General features: G+C 58.8%; 5 protein-coding genes across 5 annotated transcripts; 2 read left to right on the forward strand and 3 right to left on the reverse strand.

The window, feature by feature from the left end:
* Window positions 1–6,592: 6,592 nt before the first annotated feature.
* FA10DRAFT_267256 (hypothetical protein) lies at window positions 6,593–6,934 on the reverse strand. Its single transcript, XM_025521836.1, has one exon. The coding sequence runs from the start codon at window positions 6,914–6,916 to the stop codon at window positions 6,671–6,673; it is 246 nt and encodes an 81-aa protein (XP_025378023.1). The 5' UTR covers window positions 6,917–6,934; the 3' UTR covers window positions 6,593–6,670.
* A 136-nt stretch (window positions 6,935–7,070) lies between these two features.
* On the forward strand, window positions 7,071–8,889 carry FA10DRAFT_252459 (putative ARP3-actin related protein). The gene is made up of 4 exons (XM_025519653.1): window positions 7,071–7,118; window positions 7,168–7,519; window positions 7,576–7,779; window positions 7,832–8,889. Exons 1-4 carry the CDS (start codon window positions 7,093–7,095, stop codon window positions 8,546–8,548), a joined length of 1,299 nt encoding a protein of 432 aa, XP_025378024.1. The 5' UTR covers window positions 7,071–7,092; the 3' UTR covers window positions 8,549–8,889.
* On the reverse strand, window positions 8,588–12,152 carry FA10DRAFT_125166 (hypothetical protein). Its single transcript, XM_025517948.1, has 2 exons — window positions 11,144–12,152; window positions 8,588–11,053 (listed from the first exon to the last, which is right to left on the reverse strand). Exons 1-2 carry the CDS (start codon window positions 12,056–12,058, stop codon window positions 8,627–8,629), a joined length of 3,342 nt encoding a protein of 1,113 aa, XP_025378025.1. The 5' UTR covers window positions 12,059–12,152; the 3' UTR covers window positions 8,588–8,626.
* Window positions 12,153–12,265: 113 nt separating this feature from the next.
* Window positions 12,266–13,632, forward strand: FA10DRAFT_302022 (hypothetical protein). Its single transcript, XM_025525052.1, has 3 exons — window positions 12,266–12,860; window positions 12,911–13,133; window positions 13,192–13,632. Exons 1-3 carry the CDS (start codon window positions 12,294–12,296, stop codon window positions 13,593–13,595), a joined length of 1,194 nt encoding a protein of 397 aa, XP_025378026.1. The 5' UTR covers window positions 12,266–12,293; the 3' UTR covers window positions 13,596–13,632.
* A 16-nt stretch (window positions 13,633–13,648) lies between these two features.
* Window positions 13,649–17,555, reverse strand: FA10DRAFT_279852 (hypothetical protein; the record flags this gene model as incomplete). The annotated part of the gene is made up of 4 exons (XM_025523573.1): window positions 16,411–17,555; window positions 16,227–16,358; window positions 14,605–16,166; window positions 13,649–14,543 (listed from the first exon to the last, which is right to left on the reverse strand). The coding sequence occupies exons 1-4, from the start codon at window positions 17,053–17,055 to the stop codon at window positions 13,649–13,651; spliced, it is 3,234 nt and encodes a 1,077-aa protein (XP_025378027.1). The 5' UTR covers window positions 17,056–17,555.
* Between the last annotated feature and the right edge of the window lie 96 nt (window positions 17,556–17,651).

The raw sequence follows: 17,651 nt of genomic DNA on the forward strand, positions 1-17,651 counted from the left end.
TACCCCGGTGTCCAGCCCAATTGTTGGACAAGTCTGTCCACTCTCGAGACTTGTGCTCTGCCCTGGTACAATTCCGCGTATGGCACCCTCCCCAATTTCCAACAGCAGGCCCACGTCGAGCAGCGTTTCCTCCTCGGTGGCTACTACACCTTTGCTGATGTTCTCTGGTGGATTGACCAACCCGACTACAATATTGTCTCTCGGCCTTTCTCACCACCGACCGCCTCCGGAATCAAGTACAATTGGCGGCCCTTTCTATTCCGGCCCGCTCTGGCCCATGACCGCCCTTTTGCTGAGGAACCAGTGGTCAAGGGCGCCTCCATCGTTCGCAAAGTCTGGAATTCCTACTGGCCTACCCTCCCTCACGAGCTTCGCACTATCCTCTTCAGGCTTGGCGCGCTCTTCTATCCAGAACGTCTCAATGCCTTGACCAAGAGCTCGGGACGTCCATTTGTCCGCCCACTGGCCAAGCTCGAACCAGCCACACTGCCTTTTCCCTGGCGGATCACCACCCTGGCCAACCAACCCATCCAAGACGTCACCGTACGCAGCATCCGTCGGTTTCTGTCTCCTCAGCGGCCCATAGTTCCCGATTGGCCCTTTAATGGCACCCCTACCCCTGGGCGCTACCAACAGGACCTCTTCTACTTTCGTGAACAACGCATCCTCTGGCCCGATACCACTTTAGCTCAATGGCAAAGCGTCTGGACCGATTTGCACTCGCTTCCTCTTACCTCAAAAACCCTGTCAGACACTTTCCTCTTCCTCCATCGGCGCGCCTACCTCTCCTGCACCACAGCTGCGGCCTTGCAAGCGCTTGCTGAGTACGATGCCGCTTCCTTCACGCTGGACGAAGATGCCCGATTTGATTTACCCGAGGATGATCTCCCACCGGAGGCATCCTCGGATGGGGGGGCAGCCGGTGTAGCCGGCGCCCCTCATGGGGCAGGGAGTCCTACTCCCTCGGTGGCCGCCAACGCCCCGGAATCAACGACCGACTCGTCTTTAGAGCAACTCGACTCTCAGGATCCAGACACTCCTCGGCCTTACGGGCCTTCATTACCACCGGCCGACGAACTCAAATTCTTCTCTGCCGACCCCTGCCCCGCACAGTGTTACCAAGTCGATCATAATGGCGACCCAGTCAAAGACTCTGTCCAACATGGCTACATCGAATGCCCTTTCGTGACCAAGGTCTGGAGGGCAGCCCTTCCAGTCTTGAACGACTTGCTTGGCACCAGCCACTACGCTCCCTCGCTGACAGTCACCGACATCGTTTTGGGATGGCCACGCGGCTTAGTTCCCGCTCGGCACCGCCTTCTTCTCTGGCGCTCGGCTGTTCTCTCCTTCATTGCGCAAAGCCGCCGCCAAGCCATTCAACAGGCACACACGGCAAAAGCACCTGCTGTGATCACCTTTCACTTGGCAACAGTCCAACCCGCACTGCTTCGCATCCTCTTCGACGGCCTCGAAGCCACCTTAGCCGTCATCAGATCCTCTTCGGTCGGTCCTTCAACCTTTTCACGGTTTCGTCGGAAATGGCTCCAACAGGGACGCCTTTTCACTCTCAGTGACGACGGTCAGCTCCAGTTTCACTCTCGGCCTCAGGTCTTTGCCTCAAACACTGCGTTTCCACCATCCGGGGCCAGCACACAGACCTCCTGACGTACCACCTAGACAGCGACAGCACCCTATGCTCTATGTCACTCTAACTATGGCTCTGTCCACCTATGCCCTAGCCGTCGCCCTGGGTTCTACGCTCAGCGTCTACTTCTCAGTACCTTCTCGTCAATTTTCAACGTCGCCAGGGGCAACATTAGCCGCTTCAGTTATTCTCGAAACTCGGACGCGTCCTTCGTGGAACACAACACACAAAATGGCGGATTTGGTCGCGCGTTCTCTCCCTCTCCTCAAGACTGCTGCGGGACGCTGGCCGTCCACCGTGGGCAGCGCGAGGAACTGGCGGAGCAAGGCGCTCCCATCTGTACATAGCTCTCATCACCAGTCTTCTTCGAATCCACAACGATATTTAAAAAAAAAAAAAAAAAAAAAAAAAAAAAAACGTTTTTCTCGACGACCAGGCCATGTGGAGTGAAGCGGAGAGTTGCGGGAAGCAGGGGAGAACGTGCGGAACAGTTCGGGCCAAAAAAAAAGGTTCGTTGATCGAAAATTCGCATGCCCACGCGACGCCGGGAATCTCGACTTTTTAACGCGTGTGTGGCGACGAGAGTCGGTATGGCGGTAGTGCGGCACGTGCCGGCAGGCAATTTCTAAATTGGGCCGCCTCAGAGTGAATCCCGACGTCGATCCTCTGGCGTCGAGGTACGTGCACTACATGCCGCTCGGTGCCTGCAGCTGTCTCCGCGCTGATCTTGGATTGTGTCGGGCCCATGCGCACACGTGGGGAAAGTGCTCGATGTCGAGTAGACTGAGCCAATAGGCTGCTCCACCTGCTGATTCAGATGTCTCGCAATCAGCACTCGTGCTGCCGAGACTCTCCTGTGGCCATGGTGCTCTTCCTCGCGACCAGGTGTGGACACATCTCAAGACGCTGCAACAGACTTAAGGAATGGCATGAGCGAGCCCTCCTGGTGCCCCTCCCGCTGGATTTGTTCCTGCGCCCTGCTTCTTAGCGTCATAAAAGGATTGTATGACTTCGCCAAGATCTGAAGCGATTCATCGTCATGCGCACTGCTGTCGATTTGTTCTGCACCAGAGTGATGCCCGTCTGGCTCTCCTCTTGGTACAGAAAAAGAAAGGTCGCAGATGGATCAACCAGAGTAGTCGCGCCATCCACGCCTTGTGGGAGGGCAAGGATCACCAGTATTCAGACATATGGTTACCCCACCCGTCCCACGATACACACTAGCAAAGCTCCTCTGATCATGTCTTGGCAAAGAGAGGTGGAAAAAACTGGAAAAGTTGCTCGTATGGGCAGGGCGGGGCGGGGCAGGGCGGTGATGATGATGAATCGCGGAAGAATTGGAGGAAAATCACCGTCAGGCGTCGGCAAGTCGACGCGACCGTCCCAAGTTGCTCCACGAACGCTTTTTTGGACATGCTTGTGATGACCTCGACATTCCGCTACGCCATCCTTCATGGCATGATTTTTGCAGCTGTACATGGGCCCTGAGCATGCCAATGGGCACTGAAAGAATGGGAGAAAAGATGAGGTGGTGGCATAGTTGTCCTACAGCCGAGTTTATGCTGCCACGGGGCGCATTGAGTCAAAATAGGGCGATTTTGTGCTCCGCGAACGCTCATTCTCGGCGGTGTCATTCATCTATGCTGCAGCTCTAAGCCGCAACCACTCTCTCCATTCTTCGTTGAAAGTTCTCAAGAAGCGTCAAGGTCTAGCTGCGGTCACCTCCAGCAAGCTCCAAGTCCGAGAAAGGATTGAACATACTCAGTGGAGCGTCAACAGCTCCCAATGCAGAAAAGGAGGACGCTGTCATCGTCATCTTTGAGCGCTTGCTGCCACGCCGCCTCCCTTGCATTATCGTTCGCTCAAACTGCATTCTTGATTCGGCTCCAATGCTTGCATTGCTTCGTTGCAGCTGAGCGCGACAGAAGCTGCAAAGATTTGTCCTTCGCCACAAGCCAGGCACGGGCAAGACGCCAACAGACCTCGCACTTCCGGCGAGCGGTTGCGACCGTGGAGCTGTCGAATGCGAAGGTATTGGGAAGGAAGCAAGAGGATCGAAGATCTTGACCTTGGGAGGCTGCCGGTGCTGTCCCACATAGCCTCCTCTTCCTCGACCTCTTGCAACTCCTCCTCGTCGAGCAGTGGCCGGCGAAGGGAGGATTTTTGCGGCATCTTGCAATGAGGGCGTTGAATGTGTAGCAGTGCTCTTCGTTGGAAGAGCGTCGTCGTCAGAGCGTCCTTGGACCGCGTGCCTATAGGGACACGGTCCGTCCGTCGGCCATGTGTGTTCCTTCTTCGCCTGACCTTTGCGCCTCTGGACGAGGTCATTGACAGGTGGCAAATCTCGGCGATCAACAACCAGACTGTGGACCTACAGTGGGAAGGATCCGACTACGATGGTTTCCCAGAACAACCTTGCCTGTCGATTGTCGACGTCTCTCGTGATGCCTGGGACGCCCGCAATGCGTACTGCCAGAGATGGGCACGGTTATGCCGGGATCCCAGGTCCTGCATGACATTTGACGTTGACGAGACGAAGCTCAGGATCCGTGTCGATGACCTCGTCATCGAGACGGTGTCGGTCGCCATTCTCATGTCTTTTTCGTGGGCACGGCACTGTTCATCGAGCCAGGTCACCCACCGCTCCTTCTTCGCGAAATTGCGAGGGTGAAGACGGCAGCGCCGACTACTTATTTAAATGAGCCATCACTGCTGAATTAGAGCCATCATCACTCGTTAAGATTTTTGTCGGTTGAGCATCATCCTGTGCTGCGGCGAATGTCGTCATTCTCTCTTCGTCATCACACAGCTAAGACATCCACTCATTGCTCTGCCCGTCGCGCAAGATACGCAAGGACAGGCCACGTTATCAGGTCATCGCTTTTAGCGGTGCGAATTGTCGCTCTTCCAGATAACGGACGACGACGAGAGCAGCGAGACAAGCTTCACGAATCAAGGCGGCCACCCCATAATGAAGCGTATTGTCGCCTTTGACGCTATATCGAGCTGAGCTTGAAGAAGAGGGATGTCGCCGTCGAATGCTGGATTGCTCATGTAGTGACGAAACAGGGAGACACTGGGCTCGAGTAATGTTGTCGCTGCATCGCGGATCTGGCAGCAGGAACCAAGTAATCGTGAGTCTGAGCAACCGGTGATATTGCGCGACGCTTGAGACGACTGCCGAGTAGCGCACCGAGCTCGGCAGCGGCGCAGACAGTTGTCACGGGCAATCGGTGACTGTTGCACAAAACTTGGCGACCGCAGTGTAGGAACGTGAGGCAATAGGATCGATGGATTGTGATTATGTTGCGGAGGCTTCACGGTCGATTCCTGTACCAAGTGGACTAGCGAAATTCCGACACTGGATCTGTCGATCTAGGAGGTGGGTTCGACAGCCCATTAACCCTCCGCCTCGGATCAGGTCCCATTCGGAGAACCTGGCTTGGCGCAGCTTGCTGTGGCCTTGGGTCCATGTGGTCGGAAGGGGGCGGAGGAGACTGAAGCTGGCGTCGAAAGGCCGGGTCAGTTGTCGAAGCTGGCGCGAATAATGGCGATACGAAGTTTGAACCAGAAGAAAAAGCGGGCAGTTCCGTTGTCGTTGGTGGCGCACGCGCAGACATGGTAGGCGGTGGCGAGACATGTGCTATGCTTCTTGGGCCGGTCGAAGGGACAGCTAAATAACGATGTTCGATCCTCGGCACACTAATCGTCCGTCTTGCTGAACCCTCCTCTTCCAACTGAACTTTAATCGAAAGTGGTTGCTGTGAAGCAGAAGTTACATTCGAAGAGGAAGGTTGAGTTGGGATTTCGCCTTCGCCTTGACGAGCGCCAGCATGCTACAAATTGAAGCGGACAGATCTTTAGCTTATCGTGCGTGTACTCAATTTGCTCCTCTTCTGAAAGATCATCATCTTTTATACATCTCTCTGACAGTGCCAAACGTCTCCTATCCCAGCATCCGTCTGAGAGGGGGCATCGGTTGCAGCGCGCGAGCGCGTCGATTGCCGGTACACGCGGAACGACGGCATAAGCCGATCGACCCGCTTGCCGGAGGGAACCACGGAGGCCACCCTTTATTCGTGCCGGGCAGTTTGGACGTACTATACAGCCCCAGTTCGAGGCCTTCACTGGCGCTCAAAACAGTCCGTTGAGGATTTGCAGCGATCCCGTACTTCCTCGTCATCGTGCGCTCCATACGTGGCCGCCTCTGGCGTCCACTTGACTACCGCTGCGCCCGAATTTTCAACCAAGAGGGCGTTGATTGAGAAATATGGCCTTTCGGCTGTGTCATCGTTCCGGACAACCTCTTCGCGGTGGAAGAAGAAGCCGCGGGACCAATTGCAGAGACCGTAATGGCCGCGTCAGATGGAGAGGTCAGAGGTCTGTGGCCGTTGACAGGTGTCACCATAATGGTGATAGGGACTTTTGATGAAGTGGCGGTAGACACTGTCGCTCTCGCCGCCAATTCGACCTTGAACGCCTTTTCCTTTCTTCTGGCATCCTCCTCTTCCTTTTCGTCCCTTTGTCTCCACTGCCCCTTCACCTGTCTCTGCGCCCTCTTTATACCTGCTCAAGCCCCTTCGCGCCCTTTCCCGACCTTCTTTGTACACCGCGCTCTGCCTTTTCTTGTAGAAACGCCGTCATCTTGGTGATGATGGAATCACCAATCGCACTGCAGCAGGCCGAGGCCCGTGGGAGCACCGTCGGAAAAGCTACTGATTGTGGGCGTCTGTGGGTTGCACAACCACCACCGATGCGCTCACCGGCGCCGGTAAATATCTACAGGCCATACGATTCATGACTTTCCGACCGCCAGTCGGCGCCGGCCGCACGGCTGCACTTGCCGTACAAGGACACGTTGATCGCGTCCCGCCAAAAGGCCAAGTCTACATCCGCATGACCTCGCGACCGTCTCATCGCATGGTCAGGTCAAATGGTTTTCTTGGGGTCAATTTTCAACAAGGACACAACATGTAGTCCGGGCCAAATGGCGTCTTGTAATAGCGAGTCATGGGCATGACCCGGTCACCACATTCTCATTTCTTTAAATGCCACCGGCTGCGATGCTAGCCCAGGCGCGGCAGGCCGATCTGCCCGACTAGCCAATCCGGCGCGTGGAGGTAATTCAGGTAGTGAACCGGCGGTCAGCCGAGCTCGATCTTGCGCAACTGCGACAACGTGGTGGGCCGCGACGATTTCGAGGCTCATCGCGCCAAACAAGACACGGCGCGCACCTGGGTTGAACGCTTCGGCGACCAGGGGGTCAAGCATTTTGGCGGCAAATGGCTCGAGCACAGCGACCAGAACGAAGAGGACGCGACCATAGCAGACTTACATAAGCGTCACCACGCGACAATCCAAGATGGGCAGGAAGCCACGTCCGTGTTGGAGATCCAATCGACAAGACCTCCCGTAGACATAGACGAAGAGGGAGAGGGTCAGTCACCATGTCGCACTCCAACGTCATCATCATGTGAGTGAACTGAGGACAGTGGCCGGTGCTCGGCTGACACACATCGCAGCGACAATGGTACTGGCTTCACCAAGGCTGGCTGGGCAGGCAACTCGGACCCGTCGTTTGTGTTCCCCACAGCGATTGCGACCCGCTCCTCGGGCGGCGGATCCACGTCGACGAGCGCCTCCCGGCCTTCTGTGCCTTCGAAGCCGGGCGGATCGAATGTGGCCACAAAGCGAGGCATCGAGGACCTCGACTTTTTCATCGGAGACGAAGCCATCGCAAACTCAAAGACGTATCAGGTGGAGCAGCCGATCAAGCATGGCCTCGTCGAGAACTGGGACCTGATGGAGCGCTTCTGGGAGCAGTGCTACTTCAAGTACCTGCGGGCCGAGCCTGAGGAGCACTATACCATGCTGGTGGGTCCACCCATGTAGCTATCGCCGCTGGCGGAGGTGCTGACGACGACCTCCAGACGGAGCCGCCCTTGAACCCGCCGGAGAACCGAGAGAACACGGCAGAGATCATGTTTGAGTCATTCAACGTCAAGGGTCTGTACATTGCCGTTCAGGCTGTACTTGCACTGGCAGCCAGCTGGACGAGCAACAAGGTCACCGACCGGACATTGACGGGAACGGTTATTGACAGCGGTGATGGTGTCACCCACGTCATCCCAGTGGTGAGTGAGATATTCTCTCTCGCCAAATCCAGACCACTGACCCGAATCACAGGCCGAGGGCTACGTCATTGGAAGTGCCATCAAGCACATCCCGCTCGCCGGCCGCGACATTACCTACTTTGTCCAGCAGCTCCTCCGAGACAGGGGCGAGACGGCCAACATTCCGCCCGAGGACAGCCGCCGCGTGGCAGAGCACATCAAGGAAAACTACGGATACACCTGCCAGTCGATGATCAAGGAGTTCCGCCGCTACGACGCAGACCCGGCCAAGTACTTTGAAAAGTACGTGGGCACCCACTCGGTCACGGGCCGGCAGTACGAGGTCGACATTGGCTACGAGCGCTTCCTCTCGGGCGAGCTCCTCTTCCAGCCCGAGCTCTTTTCCTCTGACTTCCTGACGCCCCTGCCCGAGGTCGTCGACACCGTCATCCAGCAATCGCCCGTCGATGTCCGGAGGGGCCTCTACTCCAACATTGTCCTCAGTGGCGGCAGCACCATGATGCCGCACTTTGGCCAACGGCTGCGCAAGGACCTGCGAGAGATTGTCGACCGCCGCATCGCCGCGAGCGAGGCGGCGAGCAACGCGCGGAGCAGCGGCCTCGACGTCAACGTCATCTCCCACAGCAAGCAGCGCTACGCAGTCTACCACGGCGCCAGCCTGCTCGGCTCCCTGCCCACCTTTCCCTCCTTTTGCTTCTCCAAGGCCGACTACGAGGAGCACGGACCGGGCATTGTGCGACGCTTCAGCGTCTTTGGCACCTCGACGTAGCCCTTGTTATGCAAAAGAATGTTTCATTTGTGAGGTGTTTGTCTGAGTAACATGGGTGTGAGAAGATGGCTACGCGCTCTAGGGCTGCTCCTGCTGCCGAAGCTGCTGCGCGGCGAGCCTCTGGGCATGCGCCTTTGCAATCATGCTCTGGACCCGGTCCATGGCAAACTCGTTGTCCTTCTCCTTCTGTGCGGCCGTCTTGAGTGTCTTGCCCGTCCGCTTCATTGGTGCCCTGCCTTCGGTGCTCTCAGACGGTGCCTCTGGGGCCAGCCTGGCCTGGTACCGGCGCGGAGGCCGGCGGTGTGCGCCTCGCCGTGTTGGCGACCCCTCTTGCTCCTCGTCGTCCTCTTCCACGCCATCCTGACTCACTCTGATGTCCCCGGCCTCGCGGTTCCTCTGCCGCTTCGTAGACTGGCTCGAGGCAGAGACCGTCGAGCCCTCCGTCTTTCTCTTCTTTTCCGAAGAGGCCGAGCTTCGGAGGCTGGTGAGATCGAGATCAGAGTACGTCTTTCCGTGCGAGTACAAAATCCGCTCGTCGAGGTTGGACGCACGAGGCGTTGCGCCGCTCACGGTGCTGCTGGCTGGCGACGCCGTCGAATAGACCGAGGGTGTGTCGAACGCCTGGTGGATGCCCAAGGCCGACGCTGGGCCCGGCGAAGCGGCACCGCGGCGCTTTGTGGGCGACGGCGAGGCGACGCGGAGCGCACGCGGCAGCGCTGCTGTCGGCGGCGGCGTGGGAAGCGGCGGCGGCGAGTGAGTGGCAGCAGCAATGGCAAAGCCTCTCGGCGTGCCATCGGAGCGCATAGACAGGGTAGGACTGACCATGGAGCCCTGCTGCTGTTGAAACTCTTGCCATTCCTCTTCGTCGAGGGAGACGCGAGCCCACCGTCCGTCCTCTCGCCGCTGCCACGTTCTCTTGCGACCCAGCGGTGTCGACTCTTCCTCTTCCACGGCATGCCTCTTCCTCTGGGGTGTTGACTGTTTCTCCTCGGCGTCCGAATGGTAGAAAGGCGCGACACTGCGGCTGCTGTTGCTCCGCGCAATGACGCTCAACAGGACAGAGTCAATCTCTGACTCCATGTCCGGCGATCGCACCTGGTCCTCCTCGTCCTCGCCCGTGGAAGAGCCACCGCTGCTCAGGCCGGGCACGGACGAGCCGTAGGACGCGCGCCGGGGCGCATCTTCCTTTGCGTCCTCGTCTTCGTAGTCGCCAAAGTTGACGAGCTCGGTGTAGGGCGTCGGCGTTTCGCGGCTCGAAGACGCGATGCTCGCGGGCGACATGATCTTCCGGGGTGATGCGCTGCTTTGCTTCTTCGTCGAGGACCGACGGCTCAGATCCGACGTCGTCGTCGTCGACGACTGGAGAGACCTGAATCTTTTGATCTCCTGTCCTTGGCCCTGCTCCTCCCGCTGCTTGCGTCGCGCGGAGCCCTTGCTCGTTGTCGTTTGTGCCCTCGAGAGGCGCCTCTTCGGCGGAGGCGGCGAGGGCTCCTCAGGATCAACCTCCATGGGCTGCTCCTCGGTCTCGGCAGCAAAGTGGCTCGCGTCCAGCGCAAAACTCGTCGCAGCACTCTCGTCCCTGTCTGGACTCAGGGCGAACCGCACAGTCGAGGCTCGCTTGATGATGGTCTTCTCCTTCTTCTCGTCGCTCTGGGGCGACTGATCCTCCCCAGCGTCGTGCGCAATCGAGCGGGATGAGACGGAGCGGATGCGCATGGCCTGTCCGGGGCCCGAGGAGGGCACGTTGCGACCAGAGGCCGAGGCCGTCACTCGTCCGTGACCTCCTGCAAATGGCGGCGGCGTCGGCATCCTCTGCGCGGCATGTTCTTCCCCAAACCTTGGAGCAGGACCATCTTCCAGAAACACCTCATTGTCGTGAAGCGAGACGGGCGAGTGGGCCGGCTTGAAGGAGCTGTCCTTGCGAGCAAGGAGAACAGAGTGGGGAGGGAGGTACTGGGGGCCATCGAGGGCACAGCTGCTCCCATCCTGGTGGGTGTGGACCTGGACACCCTGCAGGTCCGTTCCACCGCCAAGCTCGTTAGACAGGGGGTGATGGGCACCCCTCGACGTGCTGTCGATCGGTCTCGCTCCCAAGCTGGCCTTGCTGTTGCTACCCGTGACCGCGCCAAAGACCTCGCGGATGCTAGCAATGCCCTGCCGGCTGGCAGAAGTGGCCAAGGCAGCAAAGGTGTTGGGCGGAGCTCGCAGGCTGGGCGGGCTGTACGACCGATCTCGCTCGTTGAAGCGGCTGAGGGGAAAGATCGACCGGCCAGGCCGACGGCCTCGTTCGTACTCTGGCGCTTCGCCGAGCACGTACGGGGTCCCTTCGTCACTCAGCTGAGGGGGTAGCAGGAGACCAGAACCACCCGCAAGATGAGGCAGCTTCTCGTCTTGGTCGACCGACGACGGCGGACGGGGCGGGGCCTGTGTCCAGAGACCGCTGGCTTGTGACTGGTGTGCTTGCGCCACCAATCGCCGCCTCTCGTTGACGGTCGGTGCCTCGCCCTTGTATCCCCATCCGACATTGCCCTGCCGTGTCAGCCACTCGGTCAACAACACCTTTATAAAAACTGCTCTTTCTTTGCATCAACTCACCGTGAGACCCTGCTTGATCCTAGCCCAAGTTCCGCGCATCGGCGCTCTCGGAGCAGAGTCACCCTGCTGCCACTCGCCACTCCTCTCCCGCGATGTGGCGGGTGGCGCCGTGTACGCGTCCGAGCCTGCTGCTGCCCAGGTCTCTGTCATGCGCCTCCAGCGCACGGCAAACCAGCTGTTGGACTGCACCTCGGCCTCGTACCGGCCGGCCCTTGCGCGACTCGAGGGAGGCAGCGGCCGCGCGCTTCTGTTGGCAATGTGGCTCGACAGCGCACTCAGCGGGCCGCCCTTTCGGACCTCGTCTTCGTCCTCGTCGAACTCGTCACCGCTACCGAGCTCGTCGCGGTCGCCGAGGTAGTCTTCCTTTTCGATCATCGTCCTCGCCTGCTCCTCGTCGTCGACATCTTCGTACGACCTCCATCCTCCAGCGCTGCTGCTGCTCGCTGCTTGGGATCTTGCCGCCCTCCGCTGGCTTCTCGCCATCCGCCGCTCATACCGGTCCCGCCGTAGCTGGGCCTGCTCACGCGCATAGGAGATCCGGCCCCATATCCGGCCTCCCACGGCGAAGATGAGAACGAGACCAATGATGACAAAGAGCGGTGTCAGGTAGGCAATGTGGAACTTGATCCCTCCGTCGTCCTTCTTGTCTGCTGTGTGGCCGGTCGGTGCTGCGGTGGGTGACGGGAGAGCACTCGGCGGTGCGATGCTGGTTGGCGCGGCAGCACTCGTGGGCCGTTCACCAAAGTCAGCGGCGGTCTGCGTGTTGGCTGCCATGCTCGAGATGGTGTCGTCGCCGGGGTCTGTCGGGGACACACCAGTGACTGTCACGATGCTGTCGTCGTCAATATCGCCGCCGTCACTGGGGTCCGTCACCTGACGTGACCAATAGGTGAGCGTCCGTGAAGAGCTCGCCATGGTGCTGTGCCTGTAAACTAAAAGGAGCAAGAATGAAAGAGTAAAGGTGATGGTGAGACGTCCTGGCTATTTGTTTCATCTCTAGATCCTCGCTTGACATTATTGTGAGTCTGACCGCTGCACAAGGGGCAAGCAAGCTGCCCAGTCGCAAGCCGACATAGCCCATCCATCGTGACGGGTTTCTGCGACCGTTGCGTTCTTCTTCGTGTTACTTTGTGGAGGACGCGTTTATTTCATGGCAACCACCTCGTCGGAGAGCAGCACGCCGACTTTGATCCGGTACCTCTGCTTCCAAAGGTACCCGCCGCGATGCGTCAATCTGAAGAGCAGCCACACTTTTCAGGTTGGCTTCACCATCACAAACGATCTGCGCGACGAGGTCTTTTTGCCGCTCGATGATGACGAATTGACCATCCATGTCGGCCTCGTAGCCGAGGATGAAAAGGACATCGAGCGAGTCGGCTCGATGCCGTGGCTGGGCCCGCAGAGCGCCTACAAGATGATGAGCATAGACTGCGCCTGCCTCTTGGAGGCGAAAAGAGGCAAGAAGCGCCGGCGTGGTGCACCGGCCGCATTTCGAGTCGTCGCGTGGGTCGACGACCACGACCACGTCTGCGACGTCGACGAGCTCACGAAGCCCGCCGGTGGATTCCTGGGGCTGATTTCGGCACCCATCGACATCTTCAATCGCGAGCAAGACGCAAGAGAAGCGGCTCGGGCGATGCAGTCTATCCGACGGCTCAGGATCGAGGAGAACATCTTTGCCGAGATAGCCGAAGAGGGCGGCTTTGAGCTCGACAAGGTGAGCGAGACTCTCTGCTCTCCTGTCGAACAGTGCTGACGTCGCTGCAGCACATCTGGGACGCCTCGATCCACCTGTCGAGCTTCCTCGCTCGTCTTCTCCGATCCCCAGGCTCGTCGCCATGGCAGAGTCGATTCGCCAAGGATCCCCCGCTCGACGTCCTCGAGCTTGGCTCCGGCACAGGCCTCGTCTCCATCTTCTTTGCCTCGCTGCTTCTTTCCTCGCTCGACGTTGCCCAACAAAAGAGCGCGAGACTTGTCGCAACGGACCTTGGTCAGTCTTGCTTTTTGGCTACCTCTGCTTCTGAATGCTCATGAAATTGCATGCTTAGACTCTGCCCAGCCGCTCCTGGTCCAAAACATCAGCGCAAACAAGCACCTCTACCCGCGTATCCACATCGAGTCCGCTCCGTGCGACTGGACCGAGCCCTTTGCGCCTCTGCATCGCCCGGACCTCGTCCTCGTGTCCGACTGCACGTACAATCCCAGCTACTTTGCAGACCTCTGTCGGACGATTGCATCGGCTCTGCGCGCACCGCCTCCTCGCGACGTCGGCGACGCAGCGCGGGATTCCTTCTGCCTTCTCGCAAAGAAGCACCGGCACGCAGATGAAGAGGCACTCTGGGAACATCTGCGCGACGCGCTCCTCACCTACGAACTCGTCGCCGGCTCAGCCACCGATGACTGGGGGATATGGCTCGTCAAGCCGACCGAAGAAGCAAGTGGCAGCTGTTGATTGTAGCGATAGACAAGTAAATAGTACAAGTAATGATACAGTTACAATGTTCGTCACCGGGCCGCGACATCGTCTTCCTCTTCTCCCTCGGTGAGGCTCTCCATCTCCTCGTCGTGGACTCCCCCCTCTTCTTCCTCATCAGAGTCGTCCTCATCCTCGTCCTCGTCCTCCAGGGCCTCCCACAGCGCATCGTTTTCGTCGGGCGCCAAGACGAGGTTCAGCAGCTCGCTCGCCAGGGGCCCCACCTCGCCCAGCGCCTTTCTCTCAGCCTCGCCCACCCAGCCAGGCTCCTCGGCATACGCGACCCGGCCCACACCGACCACAAAGCAGTGCTGGACGCCATTGAGCAGCGCCTGGCATTCGTGGCCGGTAATCTTCTTGGCCAGGTCGGCTGGTCTCGCCACCACCCTTGTCTCGTCCTCGTCGTCGACATCGACGAGGTAGAGCTGAGCGAGGAGTCGCGTGTCCATGCAGATGCGCTCCACAACGTCGCCAATGGTCTCGCTCGTCTTCGGATCCCCCGACCCGCCCCAGACGAGGCCCGCATCGAGCTGCAAGCACTTGACGAGCGCGGCCAGAATCGGATCAGAATCACTCAGGACCAGCAAGGCATCCTGGGGGTGTGCGATGACGAGCTGGGACAGCAGCGCGACGATGTCGGCGTGGATCTCGTGGGCCTGCTCAGTCTCCATGTCTGTTCGTCGATCGACGAGGTGCTGAGCTAAAAGATGGAGAAACGGCGTCTTGGAGCGCTTCAGCCGATTCGGCAGATTGGGCTGCAGGGCATCGTCTGGTTGACAACCGACAATGGGCCGCCACATGGACTCAAATTGGCAGAGATGGATGAGGATGCAGAGCGTTCGGTGCATCGTCGATGCCCGTCGCTGTGACGAGAGCAGGGCAAAGAGGATCCCGGGTGCCTCGATGATCTTTCGGACGCTGTGGATCCTCCCCTCCCCTCGTCAGCCCTCCAATAAGCGTCAAAAGATGGCAATGGCAAACGACTCACTGTGCTCGCTGGTTCTCCATGGAATCCCATGCAAAGAACTCTAAAAGCGTGACCAGAGCCGCAATGACGTCTTCGCGCCCTTCTGCCGAGAACTTCCACTCAAACGTCGGCCGGCTCTGTTTGGGCGTGGCTTTGACGTGGCCGCTGGCCGACTCTGCTTCCCCTGCTCCTACGGCCTTTGCTGGCCCAGCCTTCCCCTCAACGAGGCAAAGCTTGCGGATGCTTTCTACGACAATGTCCTCGATTGCGTACTCGAGCTTAAGCAGACTCGACAGCTGCGCCTGAGACGTCGTCAGTGTCTGTGTATCAGCGACGGCAATCGCCTCAACAGCGTGGCTGGACAGAGGGAGGACAATGGGGTGGCGTGTCTGGAGGCGTCGCTCCATGGTCGGATGGTGGCTGCAAATTGTGGCCGTGAGCCGGAGAATATCGTAGATCCTCTCGACCATGCCCAACTTCATCGCAATGCCAGCCAGAGCCTTGAGACAACACGACAGCTGTAGCAAGACGACGTCGATGCCCTCCTCGATTTCGTTGAAAGCGATCCAGAAGTCCTGCTCTTGCAGCTGGTTTCTCTCGTCCTCTGATAGGTCGTCTCGGTCTGAGTCTAGCGCGTTCAGGAGGTAGGCGAAGCGGTCCTCGGCATCGATGGCGGCTCCTTGGGAAAGGGCTTGGAGAAGCAGGTCTGTCAGCATCGCGTACTGCTCTTGAACCAGCCTGGGTGTGCCAGGTGCAAGATCTGGGTTCATGATGCGATGCAGCGTCGACGTCGAAAAGGCCTTGGTGTCGCGGCTGTCGTCTTTGGGGTCCCTCGACACGTAGCTCTTGGCTTCGTCGTCGGCATCTCTTCGATCGATGCTCGAACAAGGCTTGGAGCTGTGAGTGAGCACGAGCGAGGCCAGGAAACCTTGCCGTCTTGAATACGTCGACACGGCCCACAAGTATCGCTGCTGCCAGGAATCCCAGCCTGTCGCTTGCTTTGGCGCCTTGGTGGAGACATCATCGGGCTGCAGACCTGCAGGATGACTCTGCTGCTGCGCTGGACTGTGCCCTGGGCCAGCCCGTTGCCTCGATCGGTCCACCACCATTTCCTCTGCCAACAGATCCCGGCCATCGTCTTCAAAGACTTGGTCGTCCTGAGGAGGCACAGGAGTACTAGGCGCAGCACTAAATTTGCTCTGCCTCTTCTTGGCCGATGCTGAGCTCGCAAACGTATTGACGAGGCCCGGAAAGGCGGCGGCAGCTTTCTTGAGTGGTTGCGCGGGCGTCGCTCTTGCCCTCTTTTCCAGCCTTCCGCTAGGGCTATCCTCTTGTGTCTTCGACATGCCCGTCCGTTGAGCGCCTCCTCCACTGCCATGGCTACCACCGCTGCCCAGGTTTCTCGCTTGGTTCCTGCCTCTTCGCGTGGGCGTAGACAGGCCAAATGCGGCCGCATAGCTCTGTGATTGCGAGGCTGGGCCTTGGGTGTTGCGGTGATCTGACATCCGTGCCCTGCGACGCTGGACAGAGGCCGTGATATTGGCCCAGCTGTTCGCGGCGATTGACGTCGCCTGCTCCATTTGCTGCAGTGCCATGTAATCAATGAGAAGGTGATCGAGAAAGAGAGATGCAGGGTGACCCACCTTGAATGCATACAAGGTTTGCGTGCGGCTGAGCTGCTCCTTGCGATCCTTGTCCACCTGGGCGAGAATCGCCTTGTGTTCGGCCTTAGCCCTCTCAAAGTCTCGACTTTGCGTACTGAATTCAGAAGTGACCTGATCAAGACGGTGTCAGTGTGTGGTTTCGTTCGTTGAGGAGGACATTCACCTTGCTGAGGTGTGTGCGCAGCAACGACGCCTCGCCCTCTTTTGCTTGCTTCTCTCGTTTCAGCTTGGCAAAGTCCTGCTCCGCAGCAGCCAACTTTCGCTGAAGCTCGGCAATCAGCGTCCTGTCGTCAGATTGGTTCGCAAACTCCCTCGTCGGTCGCTCCTGCTTCATTAGGTTGACTGATGCTGGGCCCTCTCCCCCTTCGCTCGACAACCTTGGCCTTTTGACGCCTTTTTGGAAAGTCGAAGGCTGCTTCTGCTGCGACAGCGTAATGGCTTCGTTTTCTGCTCGGTCGAGATCCATGCCATCCCATTCTGTGTCGTCCTCATCTTCGAAGTCGTCGCCTGTCGGAAGGCCTCTTCTGCCCTGCTGGCGTGGGTGAGAGACACGGAAGTCATCGACTCCTGGTCTCGACTTTTGTGCAGGTAGCTGCCCATTGACTTGCTTGAGCGTCTCCTTCGCTGCTAGGTTGCTTGGCTGCTCGTCTCCTTGACCGGGAACGTGGTGAGAAAAGGGAGAATTCTGGCGCAGCTGCTGCTGCGACTGCTGAGTGAAGCTGGCCTCGATGTGAGCAAGCGACTGCTCCAGCTCCTCGTCGAGCGGCCCATCATCGAGGAGCCCATCAAAGTCATCGTCCAGATCCATCGTCTGCTCCTCGCTCCTTCTCCGCCATAGGTCTCACTGCTCAGCACCAGCAAGCTGTCGCGAAAAAAGAAAGATTGAGAAAGACACCGCGGCCAGAATGAACGGGACGCGCTCATGTCCAACACACGTGATCTGATCGCGGGCCATCCTCCCTCTAAAAAGTCGCGTCCGCGGTGTTGGTGTTGGTTTAGGTGACGGCGGCGACAACCACAACCACAACCACGATCACGACAGTGAGGTGGGCCAAGATCGAAGATGGCCATCCTGGAGCGCACGCCGCCCAGGAAGCGCGAAGATGCTCACTCTCCCCAAATGCCATCCCCGAGCCAGAGTGCATCTACCTCGGCGGTTCCACTCTCTAGCACCAAGCGATTCGAAACCCAGCGTGACGAGTTCCCATCGCTGGATGCTATGGCGCTGAGTTATCGCGATGGTAGCGTCTTCGCTTCGTCTTCATCAATGACTTCTTCCGCAAAGGCAAGGTCTGCCGTGATCTCGACGCAGAAAAACGCATCCAGCATGGGTTCTGGCTTGGTCACTTCGGTAGCCCCACCTGCCTTGGCACCGACTGCCGCCAGGTTTCACGCGCCTCTCTC

This window comes from Acaromyces ingoldii (genome assembly GCF_003144295.1).
Source record: "Acaromyces ingoldii strain MCA 4198 unplaced genomic scaffold FA10scaffold_3, whole genome shotgun sequence".
Lineage (NCBI taxonomy): Eukaryota > Fungi > Basidiomycota > Exobasidiomycetes > Exobasidiales > Cryptobasidiaceae > Acaromyces > Acaromyces ingoldii.

Coding starts and splice junctions, on each gene's coding strand:
- FA10DRAFT_267256 (XM_025521836.1), bottom strand. CDS start 6,916: ATGCTTGACCCCCTGGTCGCCGAAGCGTTCAACCCAGGTGCGCGCCGT.
- FA10DRAFT_252459 (XM_025519653.1), top strand. CDS start 7,093: ATGTCGCACTCCAACGTCATCATCAT. Junction 7,520..7,575: donor AGGAGCACTATACCATGCTG/GTGGGTCCACCC, acceptor GACGACCTCCAG/ACGGAGCCGCCCTTGAACCC. Junction 7,780..7,831: donor TCACCCACGTCATCCCAGTG/GTGAGTGAGATA, acceptor CCCGAATCACAG/GCCGAGGGCTACGTCATTGG.
- FA10DRAFT_125166 (XM_025517948.1), bottom strand. CDS start 12,058: ATGGCGAGCTCTTCACGGACGCTCACCTATTGGTCACGTCAGGTGACG. Junction 11,054..11,143: donor GGATCAAGCAGGGTCTCACG/GTGAGTTGATGC, acceptor TGGGGATACAAG/GGCGAGGCACCGACCGTCAA.
- FA10DRAFT_302022 (XM_025525052.1), top strand. CDS start 12,294: ATGGCAACCACCTCGTCGGAGAGCAGCACGCCGACTTTGATCCGGTAC. Junction 12,861..12,910: donor GCGGCTTTGAGCTCGACAAG/GTGAGCGAGACT, acceptor ACGTCGCTGCAG/CACATCTGGGACGCCTCGAT. Junction 13,134..13,191: donor ACTTGTCGCAACGGACCTTG/GTCAGTCTTGCT, acceptor TTGCATGCTTAG/ACTCTGCCCAGCCGCTCCTG.